The following is a 26,573-nucleotide window of genomic DNA, read 5'->3' as shown; positions in this document are numbered from 1 at the left end:
TGAAAAGGTTTTTGCATCTAACTGGAAATGTATCACATCGCCCCATTGATCATACTTTATTTATACAAGCATAATGGCCCAGTGTTGCCGGGCTTGGCATTGCCAGGCTTTGCGTTGTCTGGCAGCTCCAGAGCCGCTTGTACACAAAAGCAGATGTTTAGCGATTTATTTATTTAATAAATGAATTAATTAATTGTGGGTGCCTTGACACGTAACATAGCTAAAGACACTCCCAGAGGCCCAAAGTACTACTTTGTAAATTTGCACGGAAATCATTTCAGCCCTTTCGGAGCCCATAACTTGCATTCGATGGCACACATGCTTGCACGCACGTACGTACGCAAATCTGGTTTTACAGTGAAGAAAATAAGCATTTGAACACCCTGCTATTTTGCTATTTCTCCCACTTAGAAATCGTTGAGTTCTGAAGATCTTTGGCTTTTTCAAATTAAATGAGATTAGATTCATGCATTTTTAAATATCTGGCTTACTTTCCATGAGGAAAATAAGCGTAGAGGGAGTGAGTTGTATTCAAGCAAGTCGTTCTTAAAGGTGTACCCAAATTCTAAAACAAGCAAAATGTGAGGAAATATTACCGTAAAATTTGGATTATAAGGCTCATCTGATTATAAGCAGCACCTAGTACATTTTTAAAGGATAAACTATTTTGTACATACATCCGCTGTACCTGACTATAACCCGCATGTGCCCACACGAAACATGAGATATTTACATGGACAGACAGCACACAGAAAGAGTTTGATTAATATACGGTACTTTACCCCCTTAACGTTCCGATGGCCCACCGGTGGGCCGCCGTACTTTTCTGTATGGTGTCACCAGTCACTGAAATACGTCATGTCACTGGAAAGCTCAAACTCTCATCAGTCTGAAACAAGATACCCAAAATTATAAAGCTAAGGTAACTACCCATTACGTCCCCTGGTCGTCTTCAACTTCTTTAAATATCCGCGAGAATGACTGTTACATCAAGGACTATTCATAGAATCCAACTGTGTAAAATATTTACTCCAAAACACTTGATAATGCCCAAGATAAATGTGACTTTTGCCGAAAACATTTCTGCTTCGTTAGACGTTGCTTCTTGTAATCCGTTCGTTTCGCCATATTATTTCAGTTCACAAATAAACAGATTCATAAAATGATTCCCAATATGGTGGTTAGTGCTCCCCTTTCGATTGACACCTTTTCCATGATGAGGGTCTTTTCATGCTAGTTTTATTCATGCAAAAAGCCCGAAGTCACATTTAACTTGCGTCATCCTCGACACTTGTTTCACTCTTACCTTTACTGCTCGGGCGCCCCTGGCAGCTTGTAATAATATGCATAAATTAGCCGCATCATTGCATAAGCCGCAGGTTTCAAAGTTTGTGACCTCAAATGTTGATTGTCTACGTCTAAGTCTTGTTTTTTTCTGGTGATGTCACAGCCGTAAAGGAAATGACCCAAGTTGGTCAAGTTTAAAGCTAAATTTCTCTAGGTCCCTGGCGCACGGAATATTTAGAAACATATCTAAATGATTGCGGGGAGGAACAATACACGTTCGCTGCTTATTTGGGAAAAATAGTCTCTTTTTATATTGTAATGAATGGAATCATGTGCTACTCTGTCCGTCCTGCTTGTAGTCTTTTGGGGCAGAGTTTTAGGGTCAAACAAGCAGAAATTCAAAGAATCCACGAGATGTCAAGTCATTATCATCTATGCAGAAATGCAATGAGAAAACGACAGCTCGCAGTAAGTGAGTGGGATCTTTTCAGTGATTTAAACAAAAACAAACAGCTTGAAGTGGGTCACCGAATAAAAAAATGCTAACCATCCAAGAAAATGGCCGAACGCCGCAAACATAAAACCCACTTCTGTTTTTGCCACTCGGCAGAACAACATCAGAGATTGTTCTAAAATGGATCAAATTAGAAGTAAACCAGGGCCTTAAAAAAAATCCAGCACGATCCCGGCCTGTGGGTATTGAAGCCTGATCCTGCCCAAGCCCGACCAATTCACTTGATTTGAAAGACAGAGCCAGAAGAATCCCGAGTTTTACTTTTCACACATTTTTTTTTTATGAAATCTACAAAATAAATAAATACACAAACAGAAAAAAATGAAAATCAAGAAATGATGATTTTTGTATTGACAATGTTGATTTTTTCTTGGTTGTTTATATGGTGCATTAGTGCCATCAGCTGGACACTTACAGTAATGGCAGGTTTGACGTGTAATGTCTCTTGTCTAAGAATGACTTTCGACTTAAATGTGGCTCTTTTAAATGCAGCTAATCTTAAATTGCCTTTTAAACATTCAGGAATATGATTTTCAATGTAGCAGTTCTGTTCTAGTGCGAATCAACCTGCACAAGTCTCCATTCACTCTCTCGTGCGGGTCCATGACAATGAAGTACTGTATTTCCAAATATGGGTACCTTGGCCAAAGGAGCACTGTTGTTTTTCCACGCTGCCACCAATCCGTTTGGCATTGGGTCAGTATATTGAACACAGCAGATAATAGGCACAATAGAAATAACAAGTAGCAGCAGAAACAAAGAGCAGCAAGTTTAAAGAGCAAATCGCAGCGTGTTTTTGTCCTTTTTTAAAAATCAAGTAGAATACAATTATTGCTTTTGAAGGAGAAATGTGCAAAGTATAGCTGGAAATTAAGTTGAACATTTTTGCATTTATTTGTCAGAGGGCATAGAGGTGGAAGGGGGAAAGGCATTTAGAGAGTTCAGAGTACTGAAAGCCTGATGGAAGAAGCTGTCTTAAGCCTACTGTGACGACAGCACATTTAAAAAGTTATGAGATATTATAAATGTCCAGGACACCAACAACCTTTTCCGCTGTTTTCATGATGCGCTGCAGGGACTTTCAGACACGGTGGAGGCCCCATACCATACGATTTGCAGCTGTTCGGAATGCTCTCGATGGTGCCTCTGTAGAATGAGCGCATGATGGGGAAAATACATGCATTGATGGGCTTTTTCGACCAGATATGTGATGTTATGATCCCAGGACAGGTCATCTCTGAAATGCACAACCAGGAACTTGGTACTGTTATAAAATAACATTCTTGATAATACATTGAAACCAGAGAATATTTTTTTTAACAAGCCCAAGTATTCGTTAACAAATCAAACTACTTTATCCCGTACATGTAGAGTACATATTCAACATTTATGTTATTGACAGAGAGGAAGTGAAGAAGCTGATAGCCTGATCAGCCACTCAGAATGCAGAAGACCGTGCACAATACCAAGACAAAAAGCAGCAAGACAGTGAAAGGTGAACCATGTAATAGCGTAGGGTTGCTATATAATCACCTGGGGCTGGTGCTATCACATGAAAGCTAATTTTGTTGTTGACCTATTATTTATTGAAGCTGCTGCTTTAATCAAGATGTTAAATATTCACAACTACTCAGCAGGCTTTTTAACAGCTAAATGGACTCACTTGTGTAAATGAGTGAACCACCCTCTGAATATAAAGGAGAACATTTCAAGAGATCTTAATGCATGTAAAAAGCATTATTCTCTTTGGTCATTCTGTTTCATATCAGTCAATGCACATTAAAATTATCCCAACATCGTGACATGTTTTGCTGTTTCATTGATTTGATCTAAGGGCATATGGGTTTAATGTGTTCCAACATGAGATTCATTTGTGACAAGGTTTAAATTAACATTAAAAGCAAATTTTCAAAGTCCTGGGTGTGGGCTTTAATTCAATTCTGCTAACACTTTTACAACTCCATTAACAGAAAAAAAGCTTCAACATTGCAAAAGAGAGCTGCATTGAACTAAAACGCTGAAGTACTAAAATTGTGCGATGTTTGACATTTGGCTGAACCTGTTCTGTGTGTTGTAGGTAGAGCAGTCTAAGGTGCTCATAAAAGAAGGCGGGGTCCAGTTGACCCTTACAATTGTCGATACGCCAGGATTTGGAGATGCTGTAGACAACAGTAACTGGCAAGTATCTTTTTTTGTCTGCGGCTTATTTCACTTGATAGCAATTTTTACAATTTTTTTCTTTATTATATACATCGGAGATCAAAATTAAAGAATAATTTACAAAAATTAAATAATCCTGAAAGGTTCCTTACTTGCGTTCATCGCCCAATCAGCCTGCAGTCTTCTTGCAGGACAATTCTCGATGTCACCCAGCAAAATAAGTAAATCATTTTCTTGAGGGTGAAAACATTGAATTTTGGGCATGTCCTGTCCAGAGTCTTGATCTCAACCCAATAGAAGACCTCTGGAAAATCATCTGTGACAAAATTATAGTCAATAACCCCACAAAAATCACAGACTATGGAGGAGGCTTTAAGAAGAATGGACCAAAACCATACCAGAGCAGTGTGAGAGACTAGTGCTACCCTGTGTCATTAACAGCAGAGGCCTATACACTTTTTACTAATTGCTGACTGTGGTAAACTTCTGAATATTTTTCCATGCTAAAGTCATTGTAGTTCTGAAAATTTGATCAGTGTGTTCTATGATATATGGGTATATGTGTATATATATAAATTTCTGAAATGCATTTAGTCATTTTGCAAAAAGTGTTGTATTACCATGACATAGACACAAAAAAATGTAATTTAACTGTGGAATAGTGGAGATTGTATTATTTCTAAATTATTAAAAAAAATTATAAGTTGATCACAAGTTTACATGTTAATCTTTTTTTCAGTTGGCAGCCTGTTATCAACTACATTGACAGCAAGTGTGAGGACTTCTTGAATGCAGAATCGAGGGTAAACCGGAGGTCGATGCCAGACAACAGGGTCCACTGCTGTTTATACTTCATTGCACCCTCTGGACATGGGTAGGGGGAAGCATTTCTACAGATTACGTTTTGGATGTCACATAATCATTCCTTTAAAGCGGGGTCAGGAACAAAAGTCTCGCAAGCCAGGTGTGACTTTTTCGTGAATACATCTGTGACACACGCACTGGCATTATTTTTTCATATATTTTATGACATTATCAAACTTCACCCAGTCAAATAAAATGCACTGAAAAATTAGCTTTGGTCTGAAGATCAAGTTTGGCAAGTTAAGGTTATTGTTTAAATTTGTCTTAAACTCTATGGCATGCCTCTCATTAGGGTTGCACGATTAACCGAAATCGAATCGATATCGCGATGTGACGTAATAGGGCAACAGCAAAACGCTGCGTTTTTTTCAAGGATTCATGGTTTCAGTTTGTTATTTGAGTGATTGAGCGTTTTGCTAACAAAAATTGTCACGTTTTGCGTTTTAACAGCGCCGGCCAATCAGAGGCAGGTTTTAATGGCACTAGCCAATAAAGGCAAGGCAAAGTTTGCAAGCGTTGCAAAGCGTGCCTGGATTGTTATCGTGCCTGGGAATTGACTGAGGCGGCCTCAGAAGGGAAAGCTAACAGCTAGGCTAAGAATTCTTAAACGCCACGGCCGAACGTGGCTAGTCATCAACGCCAGATCCGTTACCCATGGAACGGACGACTTGGAGCTACCACTCGTGGAAAACCGCTACCTTTGTGACTCTTGTATTTTAATGATCAAAAAGTCCTTGCAGAAGTCCCGGTTACCCGACGCTAACATGTAGCTTGCCAGCCGCTCCCTAAATAGCTTTCTTACAGTGAAAAGAATAGCCGGACGATTTCGTTGTACTTTAGTATAATGACAATAAAGACTATTCATTCAACTGCAATTGTTTTCATTTGTAAATCTTTAGTTGTTAGTCGTAAACACTCAGTCCAGAAGGACGTCAACTCGAGATAAGTTTGCATGTCACTGTGTTTAAGTTTTCCTAAAAACAAAACAAGCACAGAAATGCACTTTTCTTGCAAAATCGAAAATCGCATTGAAATTGCAATACTGATCTGAAAAATCGCATTTCGTTTTTTTTCCAAAATCATGCTGCCCTACCTCTCATTCAAAAAAAAGAGATCACAATTTTTTGCTCTTGTGGCACTTAAGAACAAAAAGGTACCCGAACCCTGCTTTAAAACATTGGAAAGCATGTTGACATGCTACACTATTATTCAAGTACAATTAACTCCAGTCATTGCAAATGAGTAACTAGAATATTTTGATGTTTCCCTCCTCCATTTAATCTATTTTTTTTTCACATTGGCATCAAGGTTTGCTTAACCTGAAAATTCTCCCTCTTATTTGTGTTAAAGGTGGAAAACTTTCCATACATATTCAAAAGCTGCCTATTCCTAAAGGTGCCTTTCAGAAATTAAAGATATTTAATTGTTAAAACACTTATAATGCTGTCATGGGTGCTGTAGCCTAGCCAACTCCCGGAAAAGGGCAGAGTAGACTGCAAACTGGTTGCCAGCCAATTGCAGGGCATTTGAAATGTTTAAGATGTTTCTATATCTTGTTTACCAATGCCCAAACGCTGTACGAAGAAAAAAGCCTTGACTTTTTAACTGTTGGTGAGCCACTTAACTCAAGAGAATTCTAGGTCGATAACTCCAGTTTCTTGGAGAGGGCAGTAGTGTATTGGCGCCATGCAATTATCTGTCAAATAGGCTGCAGCCCAACCTTCACAATGACCCCCTTTAAATGCTTTTGACAGATGTACAGAAATAATAAGGTTATAGCCGACACATATAACCCCTCATAAATAATCGGTCGAATGTGTTTTGTGTCATTTAAATTTCTGTTATCGCCAGTAAAATGAATTGTCACATGTCTTCTAGTTTTGTTGTTTTCCATTAATCCTCTTCACCCATCTCTCCTTGTTCTTTAGATTAAAGCCACTTGACATAGAGTTTATGAAGAGGCTCCATGACAAAGTCAATGTGATTCCACTGATTGCAAAAGCTGACACTTTGACTCCAGAGGAATGTCAGTTTTTTAAGAAACAGGTATTTCTGAGCTGTAACAAAATACTACTACTATTAAATGTAAACTTATTTTCGGAAAATATATTTTACCTTTTACATAAAATATTTCTCTCCAATTATCTGGAGAAAAACACACTTCTTTTGATTTTTTTTTCTTTTCTATAGATAATGAAAGAGATCCAGGAGCACAAAATCAAAATTTATGAATTCCCAGATACAGACGACAATGAAGACAACAAACTAATCCGGAAAATCAAGGTACTATGCAGGGATATAAAATGGAAATTTACGTTTAATTCCTACTGCTTGTGGTTTTGCCCTGGTTGTTGCAGTAACTTCTCGACACTACTGAGCATACTATTAACCAGCGAGTTTCTGTCAGCGGTGTTTTTCTTCTTGAATTGTTCAAGAATATTTTGCTGACTAAATCTTTCAAGGATACAACTTAAATTACCCTTATTCATGTGTGAGGACAAGTACTATGCACAAAAATAAAAAAGGTGTAACTCCATTTAAGTTTCTGGCTCCCAAACACAAAACTGCAAGAGGATACGAGAGGCTGACTATTCAGTAACAATGCAGTTAGGTCCGCAAAAAGGATTAAAATGCTTCAAAATCGTCAGAACTGAAGTGTTACACAAACTTAAGTTAGTTAACAATGAATAAAAACACTGAATGAATGTATAAACTATTATATTATTTCACTTTTCTGCTGCACCTCTCCTGTTGTTTAAGCATTCCCCAAAGGGGAACTTAACTCAAACACTTCTTTATCAATAATATGTTCTAAATCGGGGGTGTCAAAGAGGCGGCCCGCGGGCTAAGAGATTGAATCCTGCCCGTGAGACAATGCCAAGAGGAACGCAAGAGAAAAATGAGCTGCAGGTCAAAATATGTCCACTTAGCAGCTATTTTATTGTCAGTTTGTTTACCCAACTATACATTAATTCTCGAGGCTTCCGTAGAAAGTTAACATGGATTCAGTGCAGTTTTAAGGAATTTATTGTCAAGTCAAGTCATTATTATTTGTATAGCCCTTAATCACAAAGAGTCTCATAGGGCTGCACAGGTTATTATACAGACTATTTTTCAGACTATTATACAAGATAATTTAATTTCTCTTGAATAGTAAAAAGTTTGGTTAAGTGATTACTGTTTTAACTTGCTTTTGATTCAAATCGACTGCATCCATGTGAAGGACGTTACTGATTGGTTTTGGGGATAAACTCCAAAAATGACTGCTTTGCTTCACAGGAAATGAAATGACAAATTTAATGTATTGCTTTTTGGTCATCAAATAAATTTAATAACAAATCTAGTATCTGCCAATACTGATGTGTGCCAATATGTTAAATATCAGCTCAAATTATCGGTTGAACCTTTGTGGATGCAGATGCCCGTTTTGTTTTTGGAGGCAGAATTTTTATTTTGTCCATTTTTTTCTTTACAAACAAGTAACAACAAACATCAAATCACAAAAGGAACAAATCACCTGAAAAGAAAAAAAGAATGACTCGTTGAAGCCAAAGGGTTATAATATACCTGTCCCCTCTTCTTGCAATCAAATAATCAAATTATCATATCCGACATCATTTTAACTACCATTTGTTAATCCATTTCAAATGCTCACATTGATTGAATCACCATGCATACAGTATTTTACAATTTTTCAGATTTTTTTTTTGTTTCTCATTCTTCTCTTCCTTACTCTCTTACAACAATATAATGTGTAAAACCTGAGACGAATAGGCATTTTTTCATGGAACATTTATAATAGGATTGGGCATGTTACAAGGGCTTGACGAGACCAAGTGGGAGTCTGTGCCCAGCCTGTATGTACTTCCATCACTTTTTTGCAACAATTAATAACCAATTACTAGCAATTAAACACCCTCCCCATAAAAAAAATAAATGTATATACATATATATATTACACTAAAACTTTTGCAACTCTGTATTTTACTTTGGCCATTATTTAGACATTGTAGTAGAGTTGTAAATGTTTAAATTATCTTTTAAGAAGTAAATCACTGGTTGTGGACACTTGCGCATGATAATCGTGCGTAAAAATGGATCTTGGTTTGAATTTATGCAAGTTTATTTTGGGTTCTTATTTGAATACATCCAGTGTAATTGCATACAATTATGTCGGGAATTTCATTGGCTAACCAATGTGTCAACCAACATTTGAATTGGTCCCTCTTCGCTAAAGATAATTAAAGCCAAAGTAGGTAATGTTGGGGGTTTTTTTTTTCTTCAATACAGACAATCTTAGGTTGTCATAGGAAAAGGACTGTGAAAAAAAGCTTGCAAATGGCTGAGCGTGGACGGCCAAATTGGAAATGATCTGACTAGTCCTGTTTATTTTTAAAGGGGAATTATGGAGCAAAACATGCTGATTACAACAAGTATCATCTAACCATGCAGTAATTCTTTTAGGCTGTAAATTTCTTTCATCTGTCAACATTATTGTGTGTTTTGGAGTAAATATTTTACATGGTTGGATTCACTGGACTTTTGTAAATAATTGTTTCACAGGTGAAATATGACAAGACTTGTGGGTGTGTTATACCAGCTTCATAGTTTTCGGTTATCATGTGGCATGACGTATTTCAGTTACTTGTGACATTGTGAAGACACGGCTTTGTTTGATGTTCCGCCAGCAGGCAGTTGGAACGTTAATGGCTTAAAATAATAAAAGGCTTGCAGGTGATTTGAAATAAATCCAGAACGAATGACACTAGCTTTTTCAATGCACTACAGAAAATAAATATTTTCATCATAGTATTCATATTTTCTGACACAGTCCTGTATGTCACCTCGTCATTAGCCAGAGGTGGGTGTCATTGGCAAATAATTTAATGCCATTTGGCAACCCAATCACATAAACAAGACAGTAAAATACCATTGCACAAAATCTAAAAACAATTATTTTCAACAGGAGAAGATGCCACTGGCTGTTGTTGGCAGTAACGTGGTAATCGAAGTAAATGGAAAGAGAGTCAGAGGTCGTCAATATCCGTGGGGTGTGGCAGAAGGTAAGTGTCAAGTAGGTCATCTCCCAGAAAGAAAAAAACCTTGTATGTCTTTACTTTTGGGCTGTTAAATTTTGGCCAGTTTTTATGTTGGGTCGTTGAAAAGTTTTTTCAGAACATGCGCAAAGTGTATTAGCTGCCCAGCAAGAACTTTTTAGTTAAAATGTGATATGGGGAAAAAAGGGTAATTATAGCCGGTTAAGGTATTTCCAGTCTTCCGTCCAAAAAGAGATTTATTGTATATACCGTATAGCCGGGAACCTATGGCTCTCTCATGGGTACAAATGGATTGTGAGCCCTCTAAGGCACTCTTCATGAGTACATACGGCTTGCAAGCCCTATTTATCGTAGCTCTCTTCATAAGTACAAATGTCCCGGAGACAAAATTGATACAACTTAATTATTCTCCATGTTGTTCCAAATTCGCATGTTCAAAACCTATTGTAAGGCACGCTAAGCCAAGCCAACACTGAGATCTATTATGGTACTGTCCAGTATATACTGTATAGGGTACATTTCTACCCCTAGCTTACAGTACAGTCACGGTGTCACACCAACGAAGCTTGTTTTTACTGTACATTACGAATAAATCTTTGATATGGAAGCTTTTTTCTTTTCGATAATCGCTATTGGGACAATTTATGATCCGAATAACAAAACTGTAAACATCACAAAATGCCAACAGAGCACCCAGAGCAATTTGATGGGTGAGTGGTTGGGATGGGCGGGGTTATGCACAGAGCAAGCACTCCTGCCTCTCGCCCTGCGCCAAAGTTAAAAAGTCGGGATCCTCGTTTGCAGAATGTTGTGACATTTTTACAAAATAACTTTTCCCGCACCTTGAAACAATTATTTATGACTAAATTGACAATCTGAGCGTTAACACTCTTAAGTAAATGGGGCGGGACAATTTGGTATAGTATATTTATATGGTACACAGGCTCTGACATTATTATTACTTAATAGAATTTATCAAATCATCAAACGTCACAGTGAATAAAATGCGCTGAAGAATAAGCCTAAAGACAATTATCTGGAGAGTGGTTTTAGCTGTGTTATTTTTGTATATTATTTATTTGTGCATTTTAGCAATTGTAACAATTTCTAAGAAATAATTCTATACAGGCAACATAATCAAAGCATATATTCTTCCCAATCTTGAAAGAAAAGAAAAAAAGCTCACTTTTGAAGTTGGGTAATGCAAACAGCAACCCATATATTTTCTTCGCGCACGAAAACTTACTGCACAAATAAGTTACAACACAATCTGAAGTAATTGTATTTACCTTTAAGCAAACAGTATATAAGAAGTCTTATATTAAACAGTTGAATACATATATGTATTAAACAACAAAAGTCTACCAGGTGAAGCAGGTATTTTTCTTCCCAAATGGCAGGCTTTACAATTTGTCCCTCAAAACACTATTACATTTAACGTTTGTTTGAGTTTTCCATATCAGGTAAAACATTGATTTTACCCCCATTGTTTTCTTTTCAGCCAAATCAAAACATCTCTTCTGGAACAATTGTTCCTGATCCGATTCTGGTTTCGGGAAATATATTATTTTTTTCGGACACCGCATCCAGCTAATATCAAAGAGAATCATCAGATATGTTTAATGCTAGTGTTATCTGGAATGTGGTGATTTATGTCTTTCACATTTTCATTTTTTCCTATCTCTCCCTTTTCTGTTTTTTTTTTTCTCATCCTTTTCCATGACTGACAGAGGGCATATTTGGTAAACAAATTCAGCCTTGTCTTTATTTAAACCCATTTTTTTTCACCTGCCATTCCCCATCATAACATCCCAGACCTTAATCTTTCCATCCATCCTTTCCTTGCAATTCTTCTCATGCTGCACTTGCAACGTTATACAAACATATGCTTTTATAAGACATAGGTGTAATAATGATTTCAAAATTATAACACTGTAATAAGACCTGTCATTAGTTGAAGCTCTACATCTGGTAAGGAAAGTTTTCAGACCCCCTGGAAAATTTTCATTCTCTGTGTCGGTCCGGTTATTCTTCATACTTAAACAATTCTTTATATGTATGTATGTGCGTGTGTGTGTGTATGTGTATAATATATATATATATATATATATATATATATATATATATATATATATATTATACACATACATATATATATATACACACACACACACACATAATGTATTTTTGGAGGCACGGCGGATGAGTTGTGAGCGCGTCCGCGGCACAGATCTGAGGTCACAGGATCAAATTCAGCTACCAGCCTCTTTGTGCGGAGTTTGCATGTTCTCCCCGTGCTTGCGTGGGTTTCCTCCGGCCACTCCGTTTTCCCCGCACATTCCGAAAACATGCATATCAGGTCAATTGGTTCAAGTTGTCCCTAGGTGTGATTGAGCGAGTGACTTGTCTGTCTCTGTGTGCCCTGTGACTGGCTGGCAACCAGTTCAGAGTGTCCCCTGCCCACTAGCAGAAAATAGCTTTGATGGGCTTCAGCACCCCCGCGACCCTACTGAGGATAGGCAGTGCAGATAATGAATGGAAGAATTATGTATTTATTGTATGAAAATGTTTGGGCACCCTTGATCATTTTCCTTTTGGTGCAACTCCTTAGTGTCGTCTAATAGCTAGAGCTGGGAAAATGATTTTATTGATGGTCTCCTGAGAATATTGATACAATACTGTTTAAGTAATTTTGCTTAGTATCTTAAGTATACAGTAATTTCTCGGTTATTGTGGTTAATGGGGACAAACCCACATCCCCCCCTCCCTCGCGAATAGTGAAAAACCATTATGTTAAGGGAACGTTCATAAAAGCCCCCAAGGGTTAAACTTACCTCGAGGTGACGTCCTCACCAACTGAGAGTATGCAACTCTAATAAAATAAAAAATATAGTTTTACAAAAAAACAGAACACACAGTTGCGGTTAAATGAATGGTATTTATTGTCATTTTACAAAAGTTCAAAGAAATATAAGCAAGAACGTGATTTAGGGAGCGGCTGCGTAGCATCAAGTAACCTCGAGTTTAACCAGGTCCCAGTAATGATCAAAAAGTCGCGAATTAACCGGTTTCCATGAGTTGTTGCTCCAGGTCATTCATTTCATGGGTAATGGATTTGCAAATGGCAAAAATTGGCTGGCACCGGCTCTTCCCATTTGAGTGAAATGTCTGGCATTGCATAAGTAAATGTTCTGTGTCTTATTCATTTGCATTTCCAGCCTTTACAGAAGACATAGATGCATATTTTTGCAATAGAGAATTTACCCTGTTGACAATTTCTCTTTTTTGGGGGAGAAATTATATAAATGATCATACATATATGAACCCCTTGGGCCCAAACACTTGGATAGTGACAGTATTCTCAGTAATTGTCACTGATCGAAAAGAACGGTACACTTGTACAACATACAAGGTTAAGACTAAGTCGCAATTTATTTTATGCCTATAACATCAGTCTGCTATATTTGACAAGTCATTTTGTGTTTTCCTTCTTTAGCCCTTTGTCTCTTTAAATTGCCACCCCAGCTGGTCATGCAGAAATCCTCCTACACATACCTAACTATCCCACTCCCTTTACAAACCCTGCACTCTTAAGCCAGTCATCTCAGATACCTACAGGTTTTGATGATTACCTGGGCCAAATCTGGGTTGATTATGGGCCAGAATCTGCATCTCTAATTTTAAACCAACCCCGTCACTCCAGAACCAGATTTTGCCCCTGATGGGCACAGCCAGTAACCAAAAAACCATACCCCTCCCCTTCGTCAGAGCTTCCCGCTCTTGAAGATACAGGAGGTCAATGGCTGGCTTGGGAGGCCAAGGGGCAAGACTGCATAAGTTTCATCAATGGTAAGGTGTCCGCCTTTTTTAGGTCTTGATGACGATCTACTACCATTTGACTGGAAAGGAAGTAAATCCAATTAGGAGCAGCGCTGTTAATAGAAATGCTGCAGTTTCCATCGTATCATTTATCTTGCACAATACTACATCCTGCAGAGGCATTTACCTGCATTCCATCTCCAGAATCCCAATTGACGTTGTCGACAAATAATGATAATGGAAATAGTCGACAATGAATTTCATAGTCAACTATCGTCGGTTAGACATATTATCCCAACAAAAGCATATTTACATAAATATAATCTCTCCTGAGACTCACTCATGTCAGGAGCATCTCTGCCTGGAGCGGTAACATAAACATACAGAAATGTCAGCCTCAACGTCAACTACACGTACCAAAACTTCTACTGTTTGGGAGCATTTTAGCATGGGTACCGCTAATGAAAAGTTTGCAAAGCTGACATTGTGTATCATGGCGGTAGATCGGCGGCACATCAATATTTCAAGATCAAAGTTGAACAAAACAGAGACTGAATAGCCTCTGTATAATTCAACTAACATCAAGCCACACAGTTTTGATGACATGCATTGTACATTTTATAAGCTTATTTTTCAATATAAAAGAGAGCTTGAGCATTACGGAAGACTTAGGGTTCGTACCGGTGCTTGAAATCCTTGGAAATGCTTGAATTTACATGTGTTTTCAATCATTGAAACGTGCTTAAATTTTGGGTGATGTGCTCGTAAATGTTTGAAATTATTGCCATGTTTCTCAACAAGCTTGCTTATAATTGACGCAGACACTTCTCACCCCACTGCAACTTTTGGTTTGACATTTTCCATCCTCATCGTCCATTTTGTGGAACAAATTTTGAAGTCCGCATCAGGATAATTGTAATTTTTAGGTACAGCATTTATAACATTTAATCACAAATGTCATGGCTCTTAGTCCATCTGTATGGAATTTGTTTCTGCTTAAGTGATACTGATCAGCTAGTGTCAAAAATTACAGATTCAAGTGATTCCTATTGTCATCAATTGGCAACCAATGTTGTAGCCAGTAGAAATATTACATTTATATATCACCAGGTCTGTAACTTCATTCATTCATTTAGGAGTAATAGATCTGAAAGGTTCAGAAATACATGATATTGAGTTAAAAACCTGGTTTTGTGATACATGACTAGGAGATATCCCAATGTTTATGGTCAGTATATAATAACATTCGTCTCTTAGGGTTAAAAACATGTTTTTTTTTCTTTTACGGGTAACCTTTTTTAAGTTGTATTGTTTATTAAACTTTGAAGATGAAAACATCATCACTAAATATCTCATTATAATTTCGAATAACATTGTCTACAACCAATCATACAAATCTATCATAAAGTGTAACTCGTATGCCAGTTGATAAACTAGTGAACATGATTATTCAATCCCAACAACGATTTTTATGGCCCAAATTGTAATTAAGTAAAAAATACTTTCTTTCTTGATATTTTCCAATCATCAGAATGACTGCAATAGCAAAGCCATCCTTTAAAACGTACCGCACCTTCCTATCCACTAATTGTTGTTTTGTTGGTTGCATATTGTTTGTCATTTTAATAACTATGTGACCACTGTGTGCCCACTTGTTTTTCTGTGTGTGTTTTAGTGGAGAATGGAGAGCACTGTGACTTCACCGCGTTGCGCAACATGTTGATCAGGTAAGCAGTTGTGGACGCTCTACAACCCAAAATAGCGAAATTAAATTGTTTTGGAACACTTAAACCATTTTGTGGTCCCATATGCCATGACATACCTGCCAACTACTACGGTTCTGCCGTAATGAGTACGGTTTTCTTGAACCCACTACGGTGTTTCGGTTTCATTACAAAAACTACGGTTTTCCCCTTAAAAAAAAAAAAAAAAAAATCGTAAATAAAGAACGAAAAACATTCCACCGCGAGATCGCGAAGTACCATTTCAAACAAAGGCTATCGGCACTGCCAGTCGTCTGCGCATGCGGGAGGTTTATTTTTAGCTCAATTGGAGCACTGCCATTGTTTAATCGGCAGCGAGAAGGAACCGAGATGTAGGTCACGGTGCTTTGAATAGATCATGGAATCTACCGGAGAAAAAGTGCAGAAAATTGTGAAACCGAAACGAAAATTACAGTGCTTTCGTGAAGAATATTTCAAAGCTTTCCCTGGAGTAATTATCAGATCGAGAAAAGGTGAAAATTACGCGAACTGCACACTGTGTAGACAAGACTTTTCTGTGGGTCATGGAGGAATTAGCGACGTTAAAGACCACGTTGGAACGAAAAAACACAAATCAAATGCCAATGACAGTAATTCCAGCGGCAAAATCTCCACTTTTTTTGTCGCCCCAACCGATTCTTTGGACGTCATAAATGCCGAAGTGTTATTTACTGAAGCGATCATTGAACATGGTGTTCCAATCGCTATGGCCGACCACATGGGACCGCTTTTCAGGAGAATGTTTCCCGATTCTAAGATCGCTAAAAAATATGGTTGTGGGAGAACGAAAACTTCGAACATCGTTCAGTGCCTTGGTGAAGAATCATCACAAAGCATCGTCGATGTCATCAAATCTTCGCCTTTTAGCATGTCTACTGATGGAAGTACAGACTACGACGATGTAAAACTTTATCCAATTTGTGTACGATTCTTCGATAACCAAACAGGAAAAGTTCTGTCAGTGCTTCTTTCGTTGAGAGAATGCAACACGGCATCGACGGGCGAGAACATTTTTAAGATTATCGAAAAAGAAATGAACTCGAACAACATTCCCTGGGATAATTTAGTGTGTTTTGCTGCCGACAACGCCGCTGTTATGCTTGGATCCAAGAAAGGAGTCGCGTCCTTCATCACAGAAAAATCTCCATCGGCATACATCGCAGGTAATTGACTATGCAATTTATTCAAAATTATTATTATTTCATATCGATGTGCCTATTACGAAAACGCTGCAAGCTGATTAATTTATGGTATCAAATATATCACTTGAAAATACAATTTTCCATAGATTCTTTTACAGTACTGATTTCAATTATAATATTGAGATATTTTAATTCAAGTAAAATTTGTCATTTAATTATTTTTATGTGCCCATAGTAATCGCCTTGAGATGTGTGTTTGTATAGATGTAATTAATTAGTTATGTTTTACAAAGTAGTTTCAGGAAATGTCATGTTATTTCTTATACTCCTAATTTTTAAATATCAAAACTTCAGATAATGTTTTTAATAAAATATTACTAAAATTACATGATTTAAAGCAAATTACAATCCATCAGCCATAGGTATATGAGGACTTGCATTAACCATTACCACCAACATTACATCTCTTGACATTATGACTACAGTATTAATTTTTACTACACCATGACAACCTTGTTTTTATGCATTTAGATTATGTTCCAGAATTGGGGATATTATCTATTTATCCATGAACATTTACAATTTTTGCAATTAATTTGCAGGTTGTTCCTGCCATCTCATCCACTTGGCTGTTCAGAGAGGGGCGAAGCAATTGCCAGTGAAGCTAGATGATCTGCTTGTGGACGTGTTCTACTACTTGGAGAAGAGCAGCAAACGCAAGCAGGCACTCCGACAGTTCCAAGAAGAGGAAGGTCTACCCAAGGCCAAGATCCTGAAGCATGTGTCAACGAGATGGCTGTCCCTGGAGCATTGCTTGGACCGACTCCTTCAGCAGTGGACGGCTCTCATCAAGTTCTTTGAGGCAGAGGTGGGTCATGAGAAGAAGTCCAGCATGCCATCCAGCAGAGGAAGAAAGAGGCCCTACACTCCTGATGTGAAGAAGTCGGAGGAGAAGAAAAGGAAGCTGGACACGGCCGCTCCTCAGGCAACAGATGAGAAAGCAGACTCCTCCAAGACCTTCGACTTGGCCAGGTACATGTTCAAGGAGAAGGAAGTGGCGGACAAGTCTAAGAAGGTGAAGGAGAAGAAGAAAGAAGATGACACCAAGACCAGCAGCAGCAAAGCCAGCCTTATCCTCACCAAGATGAGTGACAAGAACACTTTGTTGTATGCCCATTTCTTGATGGCAGTCTTGCCAATCTTCAACGAGACCAACACCTTCCTCCAAAAAGATGAACCCTGCGTGCATCTCTTGCACCATGTGCTCTCGACTCAGTTCAGCAAGCTCATCATGTGCTTAATGAAGCCAAAGGTCATCATCGCTGCCAGTGACATCACAAAGGTGAACTTTAAGGACCGGGCCAACCAGAAGGACGACGAGGATCTCTTCATGGGAACCAACTGCAGGGACTATGTGGCTGAACATGCAAAGGAATGTGACCTCACCACTTTCTTTTCCAGTGTCAGGGCATTCTACAGCAGCACATGCAGCTACATGATCAGCGCATTTCCCTTTGGGGATGAAGTTCTGGTGAATGCCCGGATGCTGGATATCAGCTACAGGCAGGACTGCAAGTTCAGCCAGGTGAGATTCTTTGCTGAGAGGTACCCTCACCTCCTGACCAAGGATGACAAGAGGAGTCTGGAAGAGGAGTTCCTCGTATACCAGTGCGATCCACTCACCCCTGCCATCACAGAAGCTGAGCGAGTGGACACAGCGTGGAACGAGCTCTCAAAACTCAAGGACCCAGCCACTGGCAAGGCCAAGTTTGGAGCCCTCTTCAAAGTGGCCAAGTCTGTGTTGGTGATTTATCACAGCAACGCAGACTGTGAACGCATCTTCAGTCATGTCAACAAGAACAAGACGGAGTTCCGGGCAAGTCTATCGACCAAAGTGCTTGGCAGCCTGATGACTAGGAAAATGATGATGACATCATCTGGATACAAGTGCCACAGTGTGACCCATTCGAAAGACCAGTTGAAAAAATCAAAACGATGCACAATGGAAAACAAATAATGTTTAGGCTGTAGCTTGTATAACATGGAGAACATTTGGATATCATTAATTTTGCTAAAGTGAATCAACCCATGCATGTTTATGGCTTTTCAGTCTCTTATTATCTGCTTTTCAGCGGAGAAAAATCTTTTGGCCTCGCATGTTCAATTGACTCTGGTGTGCCTTGCTTCACTTTGAGAAGTGACTGATTCAATGGAGCAGTGACACTTAGAAATGTGCCAGTGAAATTGTTTGCATGATATATATAGATTTAGCCTTTAGTTTGTTTATTGCTTAAATATGTGCTGAAGTCAGTTAAGTGAAATTGGGAATTTCTAAGATGAGAAGTGACTGCCTCAATGGACATACACTTGTATGCAGTGCAGTGACACTTGGAAATGTGCCAGTGAAATGTTTTCTTAGTTAGATAATTAGTTTAATTATTGTTTGCCAAATTTTGTTTTATCTTCAACTGCTTCCAATAGTTAAATTGCATGTAAAATTTAAGTATTAGTCAGTGTTGGGCCTGGTTGTTATTTTATTTATATAAAAACTGATCAAAATCAATTATATAATTATTCACTCACAAATATATTGGAATATCTCAAATAACAAGTTTCCAAACTAACCTGAAAACCAACCCAAGAACCAACACTGAATAATATTACTTCAATGATAAAAAATTAAATGTTTTGTTTCTTATTGTATCAAATATTGAAAAGAAAAGAAAACTATGAGGGTTTTCTATGACTTTGTTATATTAAATACATTGTTGAGCTTTAAAGAACTTTCTTTTGATTATTTCCATCAGTACAGTTTAGGTAAATTGACTGTAAACATGAGGTTGTGATTGTGAAAAAAATGTAAAATTTGTTACTTCTTAGCTGCATTTTAAGCCCTGAAAATGCTAAAAATCCTTTGACTTCAGGGGGGCTTCACCCCCCTGAACCCCCCACCGGACATCGTCCTGGACCTGACCAGGGCCTGCGGCCCCTGGACCCTAGCTACTAGGCTTTTTCACTTTCAAAAGTTGGCAGGTATGCCATGAGGCTATGAAGTGATTCCGTAGCACATACAGTACGTCACAAAAGTGAGTACACCCCTCAAATTTCTGCAGAGATTTTTTCATAATGTTTACTTGAAGAAACATCACTTTACACAATGAAAGCTGCGTAAAGCTCATATAGCAGTGTAACTTTATTTTCCTCCTAAAGAAACTCAGAATGTAGCCATTAGTAGCTAGACCCTTGATAACAAAAGTGAGTACACACTTAAGTAAAAGTTCCCGAAATTCAATATTTTTTGTGGCCACCATGATTTTGCAGAACTACTTTAATCCTCCTGGCCACGGCTTTCACCAGAGCCTCACAAGTGGCCATTGGAAGACTCTTCCACTCTTCCATGACAACATGACTGAACTGGGGGATATACAAAATCTTGTGCTTCTCCATCTTCCGCTTGAGAATGCCCCAAAGACGTTCTATTGGATCTGGAGACATGCTTGGCCAGTCCATCCCCCTTACCTTTTGCCCCTTTAGGATATCCTTGGTCATTTTAGAGGTACTGTATATTTGGGGTCATTATCAGGCTGGAAAATTTCCCGACGACCCAGTTTCTGGAGGGAGGGGATAATTCTCTGCGCCAGTATTTTACGTGCTTGAATTTGTGTTTCCCTTAGTGAAATGCAATTCCCCAATTTTAGCTCCCCCAAACCATGACATTCCCTACACCACGCTTGACTTAAGGCACGACATGTTAGTACTCCTCACCTGGTTGCTGCCGCACATGCTTCAAACCATCTGAACCAAATAAATTACCCTTTGTCTCATTACACCAGAGGATATATTTCCAGTAAGCCATTATCTTTGTTTACATACTTTTTTTCATTGTGTCTAAGTGATGTCTCTTCAGTGATGATTAAAATAAAATGAAATGTGAAGGGTGTACTCACTTTTGTGAAATACTGTAAGGTGTTTTCCATTCAGATCTTATTTCAAAGGTCATTGAACCATTGAAGTTGTTATGGTTTGCACTCTGCAAATATGATTTTCAGAATTTCTTGAAAAGTGACTCATTTGTGACACAATGCAGTGGCCTAAAAAAAAAAAATCAACTCTTGTTTCTTTGTCAATAGGACCCACATGCAGGATCTGAAGGACGTCACCAACAACGTCCACTATGAGAATTATCGCAGCAAGAAACTTGCTGCCGTCACTTGCAATGGGGTCGATAACACCAAGACAAAGGGACAACTTACAAAGTACGACCATTAACACCAATACATCTGCTTTTTCAAAAGTTTCAAATGTATCTTTTTTTCTTATACTGGAATTTAACAGATACTTTTAAAGCTTTACCGCTATCTTCTTTTGGATTGTAAGTGTGCACGTTTGTGGTCGCTAGTGACACAGAGCTGAAAAACCCTTCAGTCTGTCATTTGCCACCCACAGGAAATCCCTAACAAAGTTATATGAAAGCTTATTTTCATTGCCAAAATTTGGCGTCAGCAAAAGACCAAGATTTCCCATCTTCAATTTTTATCGAGTGCCTCAAAAAATCTCAACTAATGTTGGGTTTACGGGAAGGCAAGTTTTAAAACTTTGTTTTTTTTTTTTGTTTATGATTAAACATGTTTTCAGACAGCAAATAGTCCTAGGTGCACCATTTGGGGTCTAGGAGATAACTGATAACGGGGCAGCATGGCGGTGCGGTGGTTAGCGCGTGTGCGGCACAGTTCTGAGGTCATGGGTTCAAATCTAGCTACCAACTTTCCTATGCGGAGTTTGCATGTTCTCCCCGTGCTTGCGTGGGTTTCCTCCGGGCACTCCAGTTTCCTCCCACATTCCAAAAAAAACATGCATGTTAGGTTAATTGGCCGGTCCAAATTGTCCCTAAGTGTGAATGAGCGAGCAAAATGTCTGTCCCTGTGTTCCCTGATGGCTGGGATGGGCTCCAGCACCCCGCGACCCTACTGAGGATAAGCGGTTCAGATAATGGATGGATGGAGATAACTGAACACCTTGTAGTTCAGCTCAGATGCTTGTCGTTAATGTGGATTTCGAATTTGAGTGTTTGCTGATAGAGTAATCCCTCGTTTTTCGTGGCAGTTGCATTTCAAGTCAAGTCAAGTCATTTTTATTTGTATAGCCCTAAATCACGAAGAGTCTCAAAGGGCTTCACAGATTGTTACACTATATTACACAAACTATTTTCAACCGACAAGAGGAGTAGGTTATTCATATGCAATGGAGTAGAAGTGAGTTTTAAGTTTAGATTTAAACATTTCCACTGAGGTTGCAGATCGAATCTCAGGGGGAAGAGCATTCCACAGCACCGGTGCCCGGATGGAGAACGCTCTCGAACCAGCAGAAGACTTTTTTGCTCTCGGGATCATCAGAAGACCAGCACTCTCAGATCGTAGGCTTCGGACCGGGACATAGTGGCAGATCAGATCTGAAAGATAAGAGGGAGCAAGTCCATGTATGATTTTGTACAATACTAAGAGAACTTTGAAGTCACATCTTTGGCTAACTGGGAGCCAATGCAGGTTAGCCAAAATCGGTGTTATGTGATCGTACTTTTTTGTCCTGGTTAAGAGCCTCGCTGCGGCATTTTGTACTAGCTGAAGAGACTTGATTCTGGACTTCGGGAGACCGGAGAGTAGTGCATTGCAGTAATCGAGACGGGAGGTAACAAATGCATGAATTATTGTTTCCGCATCAGACTGAGACAGTATTGAACGGATTTTAGCAATGTTGCGAAGATGGAAGAAGGCAGTTCTAGTAATTTGCTTTACATGCATCTCAAAGGATAGATCAGGGTCAAATATGACACCTAAATTTTTAACTGAGTCACTCTGTGTGATGTGACATTTGTCAATGTTCACAGCAGTTTTTGAGAATAAGTCCCGGCATTTAGAAGGACCAATGACTAACATTTCAGTCTTTTCAGAGTTAAGACGCAAGAAATTGAGTGACATCCACTCTTTTATCTCAGTGAGACAGGCCTCCAAATTTCCACAGTTTAGTGTGGAAGATTCCTCCAACGGAAGATATAGTTGAGTGTCGTCTGCATAGCAATGGAAGCTGATATTGTACTTGCGAATAATATCACCTAATGGAAGCATGTAAATGTTGAAAAGTAGGGGGCCGAGCACTGAACCCTGCGGAACACCGCAGGTAACATTAAAGGGCTCAGATGTCGTTTCACCATATTTAACACAGTGCGTCCTATCTGAGAGGTAGGATTTGAACCACGAGAGGACAGCTCCTGAGAGACCAATCCATTTTTCCAACCGTTCTAGTAGGATATTGTGGCGCACTGTGTCAAAAGCAGCACTAAGATCCAGCAGCAGCAAAAGTGATGAAGCGCCAGAATCCATTGACATTAGGAGATCATTTGTTACCTTGATCAGAGCTGTCTCAGTAGAGTGGTTAGCCCTGAATCCTGATTGCATGGATTCAAAAAGGTTATTCTCGGATATGAAAGCATTCAGCTGCTGTGCCACTACTCTTTCGAGTACTTTAGAGAGGAAAGGTAGGTTTGACACAGGTCTGTAATTACTTAATATTTCTGGATCAAGGTTGGGTCGTTTCAGTGTGGGTTTAATAACGGCGGACTTAAAAGCTGCTGGAACTACACCTGAGGAGAGTGATGTATTTATAATATTTAGAACTGAAGGCCCAAGGACGCTAAAAAGACTTTTAATAAGTGAACCTGGGAGCGGGTCGAACTGGCAAGTTGTCGGTTTGGCCGCATTCACCACTTGTTTGAGATCATCAAGTGACAGTTCACTAAAACCGGCCATTTTCCCAGGGCAGCCACCCTGTCGTGCATCTGTAAATTTCAGTCCTTTAATACGTGTGGTACTAACAATATCTTTTGCAATTTCTTCCTGTATGCATTGAATCTTCTTAGTGAAGAAGACCATTAACTCCTGAGCAGGGTGTGTCGAACTGTCTGCGATAGGCTGTTGCCTTGTAAGCGATGCTACAGTGTCAAAAAGGGCTTTGGGGTTGTTCTTTTGAGACGCAATCACCTTCGAAAGGTAGGCCGATTTTGCAGAGGCAAGGGCCGCTTTATACTTTAACAAGCTGTCACACCAGGTTTGATGGAAAACCTCAAGCTTGGTAGCGCGCCATTTTCTCTCCCATTTCCTGCATTCTTTTTTAAGGGTTCTAGTTTCATCAGTAAACCAAGGTGTGCGTCTTTTAGGACGTGATTTTAGTTTTATGGGCGCTATTGAATCCAGCACACTAGTCAGGGTGGTATTGAACTCATTCATGAGTGAGTCAATCGAGCCATTGTATTTAGGAAAGGACGCAACTGCTCCAGGAAGGAGTTCAAAGAGCTCAGAAACTGTGCCAGTGCTTATATTGCGTCCGCTAAATCCCTCATCTTTATTAACTCTACATTTAGTTAGCACCTCAAATGTCACTAAATAATGATCAGAGATAACAGTAGTACACGGTAGCACCATAATGTTTGAGGTTAAAACTCCTCGAGTCAGAATCAAGTCTAGCGTGTTCCCATTTTTATGGGTTGGCAAGTCAACCAGTTGAGTAAAACCAAATGCATCAATTAGAGAACTAAACGCAATAGTAAGTGAACTGTGTGGGGAGTTCATATGAATGTTAAAGTCTCCCATAATTATAATTTTGTCTGCATAGGTTACTAGTTCAGACAAAAGTTCAGCAAATTCGTCTAAGAAAGTTGTGTATGGCCCAGGTGCATGATAGATAGTTATTACATCAATTGACAATTGAGGGGACCGCATCACAAGAGCCTCAAACGTTTTGTAATTATTAGAGGTACGTGTATTAAATTTGAGCGATTTTTCAGAGATTAGCGCAACACCACCACCTCTTTTCAGCGTGCGTGCTATATGACTACTCTCGTAGTCTGGGGGAGAGGCATAATTTAGCGCTAAGTGCTCATCCGGGCGTAACCACGTTTCACAAAGACCCATACAGTTAAGTTTATAATCACGAATAATGTTATCAACAAGTAAAGCTTTTGGAGCAAGCGATCTAATATTTAACAGACCAAATTTCAGTTTTGCTGAATCATTTGACTTAGCTGAACTCTTTGTAGTCTTTGTCGAGATCTTCAAAAGCTCCCGGCGTTGTGGCCGTTCGTGAGCGCTGAGTTTAAAGCGTCGGTTGTCCGGCGAGGAATGAATGGTGGAATTAGTTACATCCTCGCGTCCATCCTCGCGTCCTTCTTGCTGCTTGGACTTCACACGCTTCACACATCTACCTGCACGGCAACCACGTTTCTGTTTTCTTTCTTTACGGGGCCGCCGCCGTCGTTTATTAAGAGGAATAGCTGTCCACAAGGATGCCGGGTCTCTTTGAAGTTCGCTCGGTATATCATAGGCGTTATAAAAAGTGCCCGAAAAGTCGAAATTTAGACGCCCACCCAACCGAATAAGTTCGTCCCTACTGTAAGTGTTTTTGGCCACACATGTGTCCAAAAGTGAAAGCAAAAAAGACAAGAGAACGGCAATAAATAGAAGATTAGCTGGACGAGCCGCAAGCATGTATCCATGCGCCGCCATGTTGGATTTAAATAATGTTCCATGATAGTCTAAACCTACAAAGTAAAAACTTATATTTTTTTATGTATTTATTAAATACTGTGTCATACATTAAAAACAAAGCCAATTTTGTAAGGTTTATTGTTCTATATTCTTTATCAATTTTCCATTATCCGTTATCGGTCAAATCACAATACGCTACAAAAACAAGGGCCGAGACACTTGCTCTCAGACAAGAGGCCGAGTCAAGGTCTTAGCCACAGAGCCAAGTAGCGATCATTGCGAATGCACTGTTCCCGGAGGTGATGCGCACAAGACCCTGTCCATTAGACTGTTAGAGATTTGGATGGGGGATTTTACGTCATTATCAAACTATTTTTAGTCGCGGTTCCATGATGTTGATGTTATTATTGGGCCAGGCTGCGAGAAAAGTGTCAGATATTAAAACAGTCCGTGGTACAGAAAAGGACCACTGAAATACAGTATTGTATTGCCAACTCGCTAAGTCTTGGCGGAGAGCACAAGATTATGAACTTAATGAAGAGAAAGGCATTAATTGAAGAGATGGGAAGGCTCTCCGCACTTTCAACATTGACTTACAGTGCCACCAATGATAATGCAAACTACATATATAATATAAATAAATGCAATCCTTATGCAGACACCTGCATTAATGTGCTAAAGGATGACAACCTTCTTCTATTCTTCTAAATGACATGTTGGTTTAATATCAAGCGATGGTGCAACTAATCCTGTGCAGTCTTTTGAGACATCTTGTGACTAAAGGCTATACAAATAAATGTGACTTGTCTTGACTTTACTTTTGAAATAACAATTTATTTTCAACAGAAGTCCTTTGGCACAGATGGAAGAGGAGCGGAGAGAACATGTGATGAAAATGAAGAAGATGGAGGCAGAAATGGAACAGGTTTTTGAAATGAAAGTGAAGGAGAAGAAACAGAAACTGAAGGATTCAGAGGCTGAGGTGTGTGTTGATTGAGGGTTTTTAAAAGATCATACCAATGTTTTATTTACATTATTTTTTTGAAAGATTTTCATCATGTTAATGACAGAAATAAATACAAATAAAAGTGCAACACTTAATTTCGAAAAAAAAAATCTCTGCTAGCGTTCATATCTTCATTAGAACACTTCTGCATAGCTTTAGAGGAGGGATCCTAGCTTTTCATGTTGTGGTGTTTGGGTTTGAACTCTTATATGTCCACTGTTTTCATTTTCAGCTTGAGCGACGTCATGAACAAATGAAAAGGAATCTAGAGGCGCAGTACAAAGAACTAGAAGAGAAGAGACGAGTGTTTGCAGATGAGAAAGCCAACTGGGAGGCTCAGCAGAGAATCCTCGAGCAACAAAAATTGGATGCCTCTAAGTAAGAATCTAATACAGTGAACAGTGAAGCGTTTTAAATAAACCCC

General features: G+C 39.0%; 2 protein-coding genes across 3 annotated transcripts in view; both read left to right on the top strand.

Annotated features, from left to right (window-relative positions):
* Window positions 1-26,573, top strand: part of LOC148362288 (septin-7-like) — a 39,928-nt gene that overhangs the window by 8,844 nt on the left and 4,511 nt on the right. For both annotated transcript variants that reach the window (XM_088339695.1, XM_088339694.1), the window contains exons 4-12: window positions 3,879-3,979; window positions 4,701-4,835; window positions 6,754-6,871; window positions 7,016-7,108; window positions 9,792-9,888; window positions 15,377-15,428; window positions 20,737-20,862; window positions 25,990-26,125; window positions 26,382-26,527. In XM_088339695.1, the coding sequence (XP_088195821.1) occupies window positions 3,879-3,979; window positions 4,701-4,835; window positions 6,754-6,871; window positions 7,016-7,108; window positions 9,792-9,888; window positions 15,377-15,428; window positions 20,737-20,862; window positions 25,990-26,125; window positions 26,382-26,527 (1,004 nt within the window). The remainder of the gene's footprint in view (window positions 1-3,878; window positions 3,980-4,700; window positions 4,836-6,753; window positions 6,872-7,015; window positions 7,109-9,791; window positions 9,889-15,376; window positions 15,429-20,736; window positions 20,863-25,989; window positions 26,126-26,381; window positions 26,528-26,573) is intronic.
* On the top strand, window positions 15,540-18,629 carry LOC148362289 (uncharacterized). Its single transcript, XM_088339693.1, has 2 exons — window positions 15,540-16,627; window positions 17,209-18,629. The coding sequence occupies exons 1-2, from the start codon at window positions 15,823-15,825 to the stop codon at window positions 18,621-18,623; spliced, it is 2,220 nt and encodes a 739-aa protein (XP_088195819.1). The 5' UTR covers window positions 15,540-15,822; the 3' UTR covers window positions 18,624-18,629.

Source organism: Urocampus carinirostris, chromosome 7, assembly GCF_059441175.1.
Source record: "Urocampus carinirostris isolate Australia breed hairy pipefish chromosome 7, RoL_Ucar_1.0, whole genome shotgun sequence".
NCBI lineage: Eukaryota > Metazoa > Chordata > Actinopteri > Syngnathiformes > Syngnathidae > Urocampus > Urocampus carinirostris.
The sequence above is the reverse complement of the archived record's forward strand: the minus strand, read 5'-3'. Positions and strand labels throughout refer to the sequence as shown.

Excerpts from the sequence above, each read along its gene's own strand:
- LOC148362289 (XM_088339693.1), top strand. The coding sequence starts at position 15,823 with ATGGAATCTACCGGAGAAAAAGTGCAGAAAATTGTGAAACCGAAACGA. Across the intron at positions 16,628-17,208 it reads TCCATCGGCATACATCGCAG|GTTGTTCCTGCCATCTCATC; the intron begins GTAATTGACTAT and ends ATTAATTTGCAG.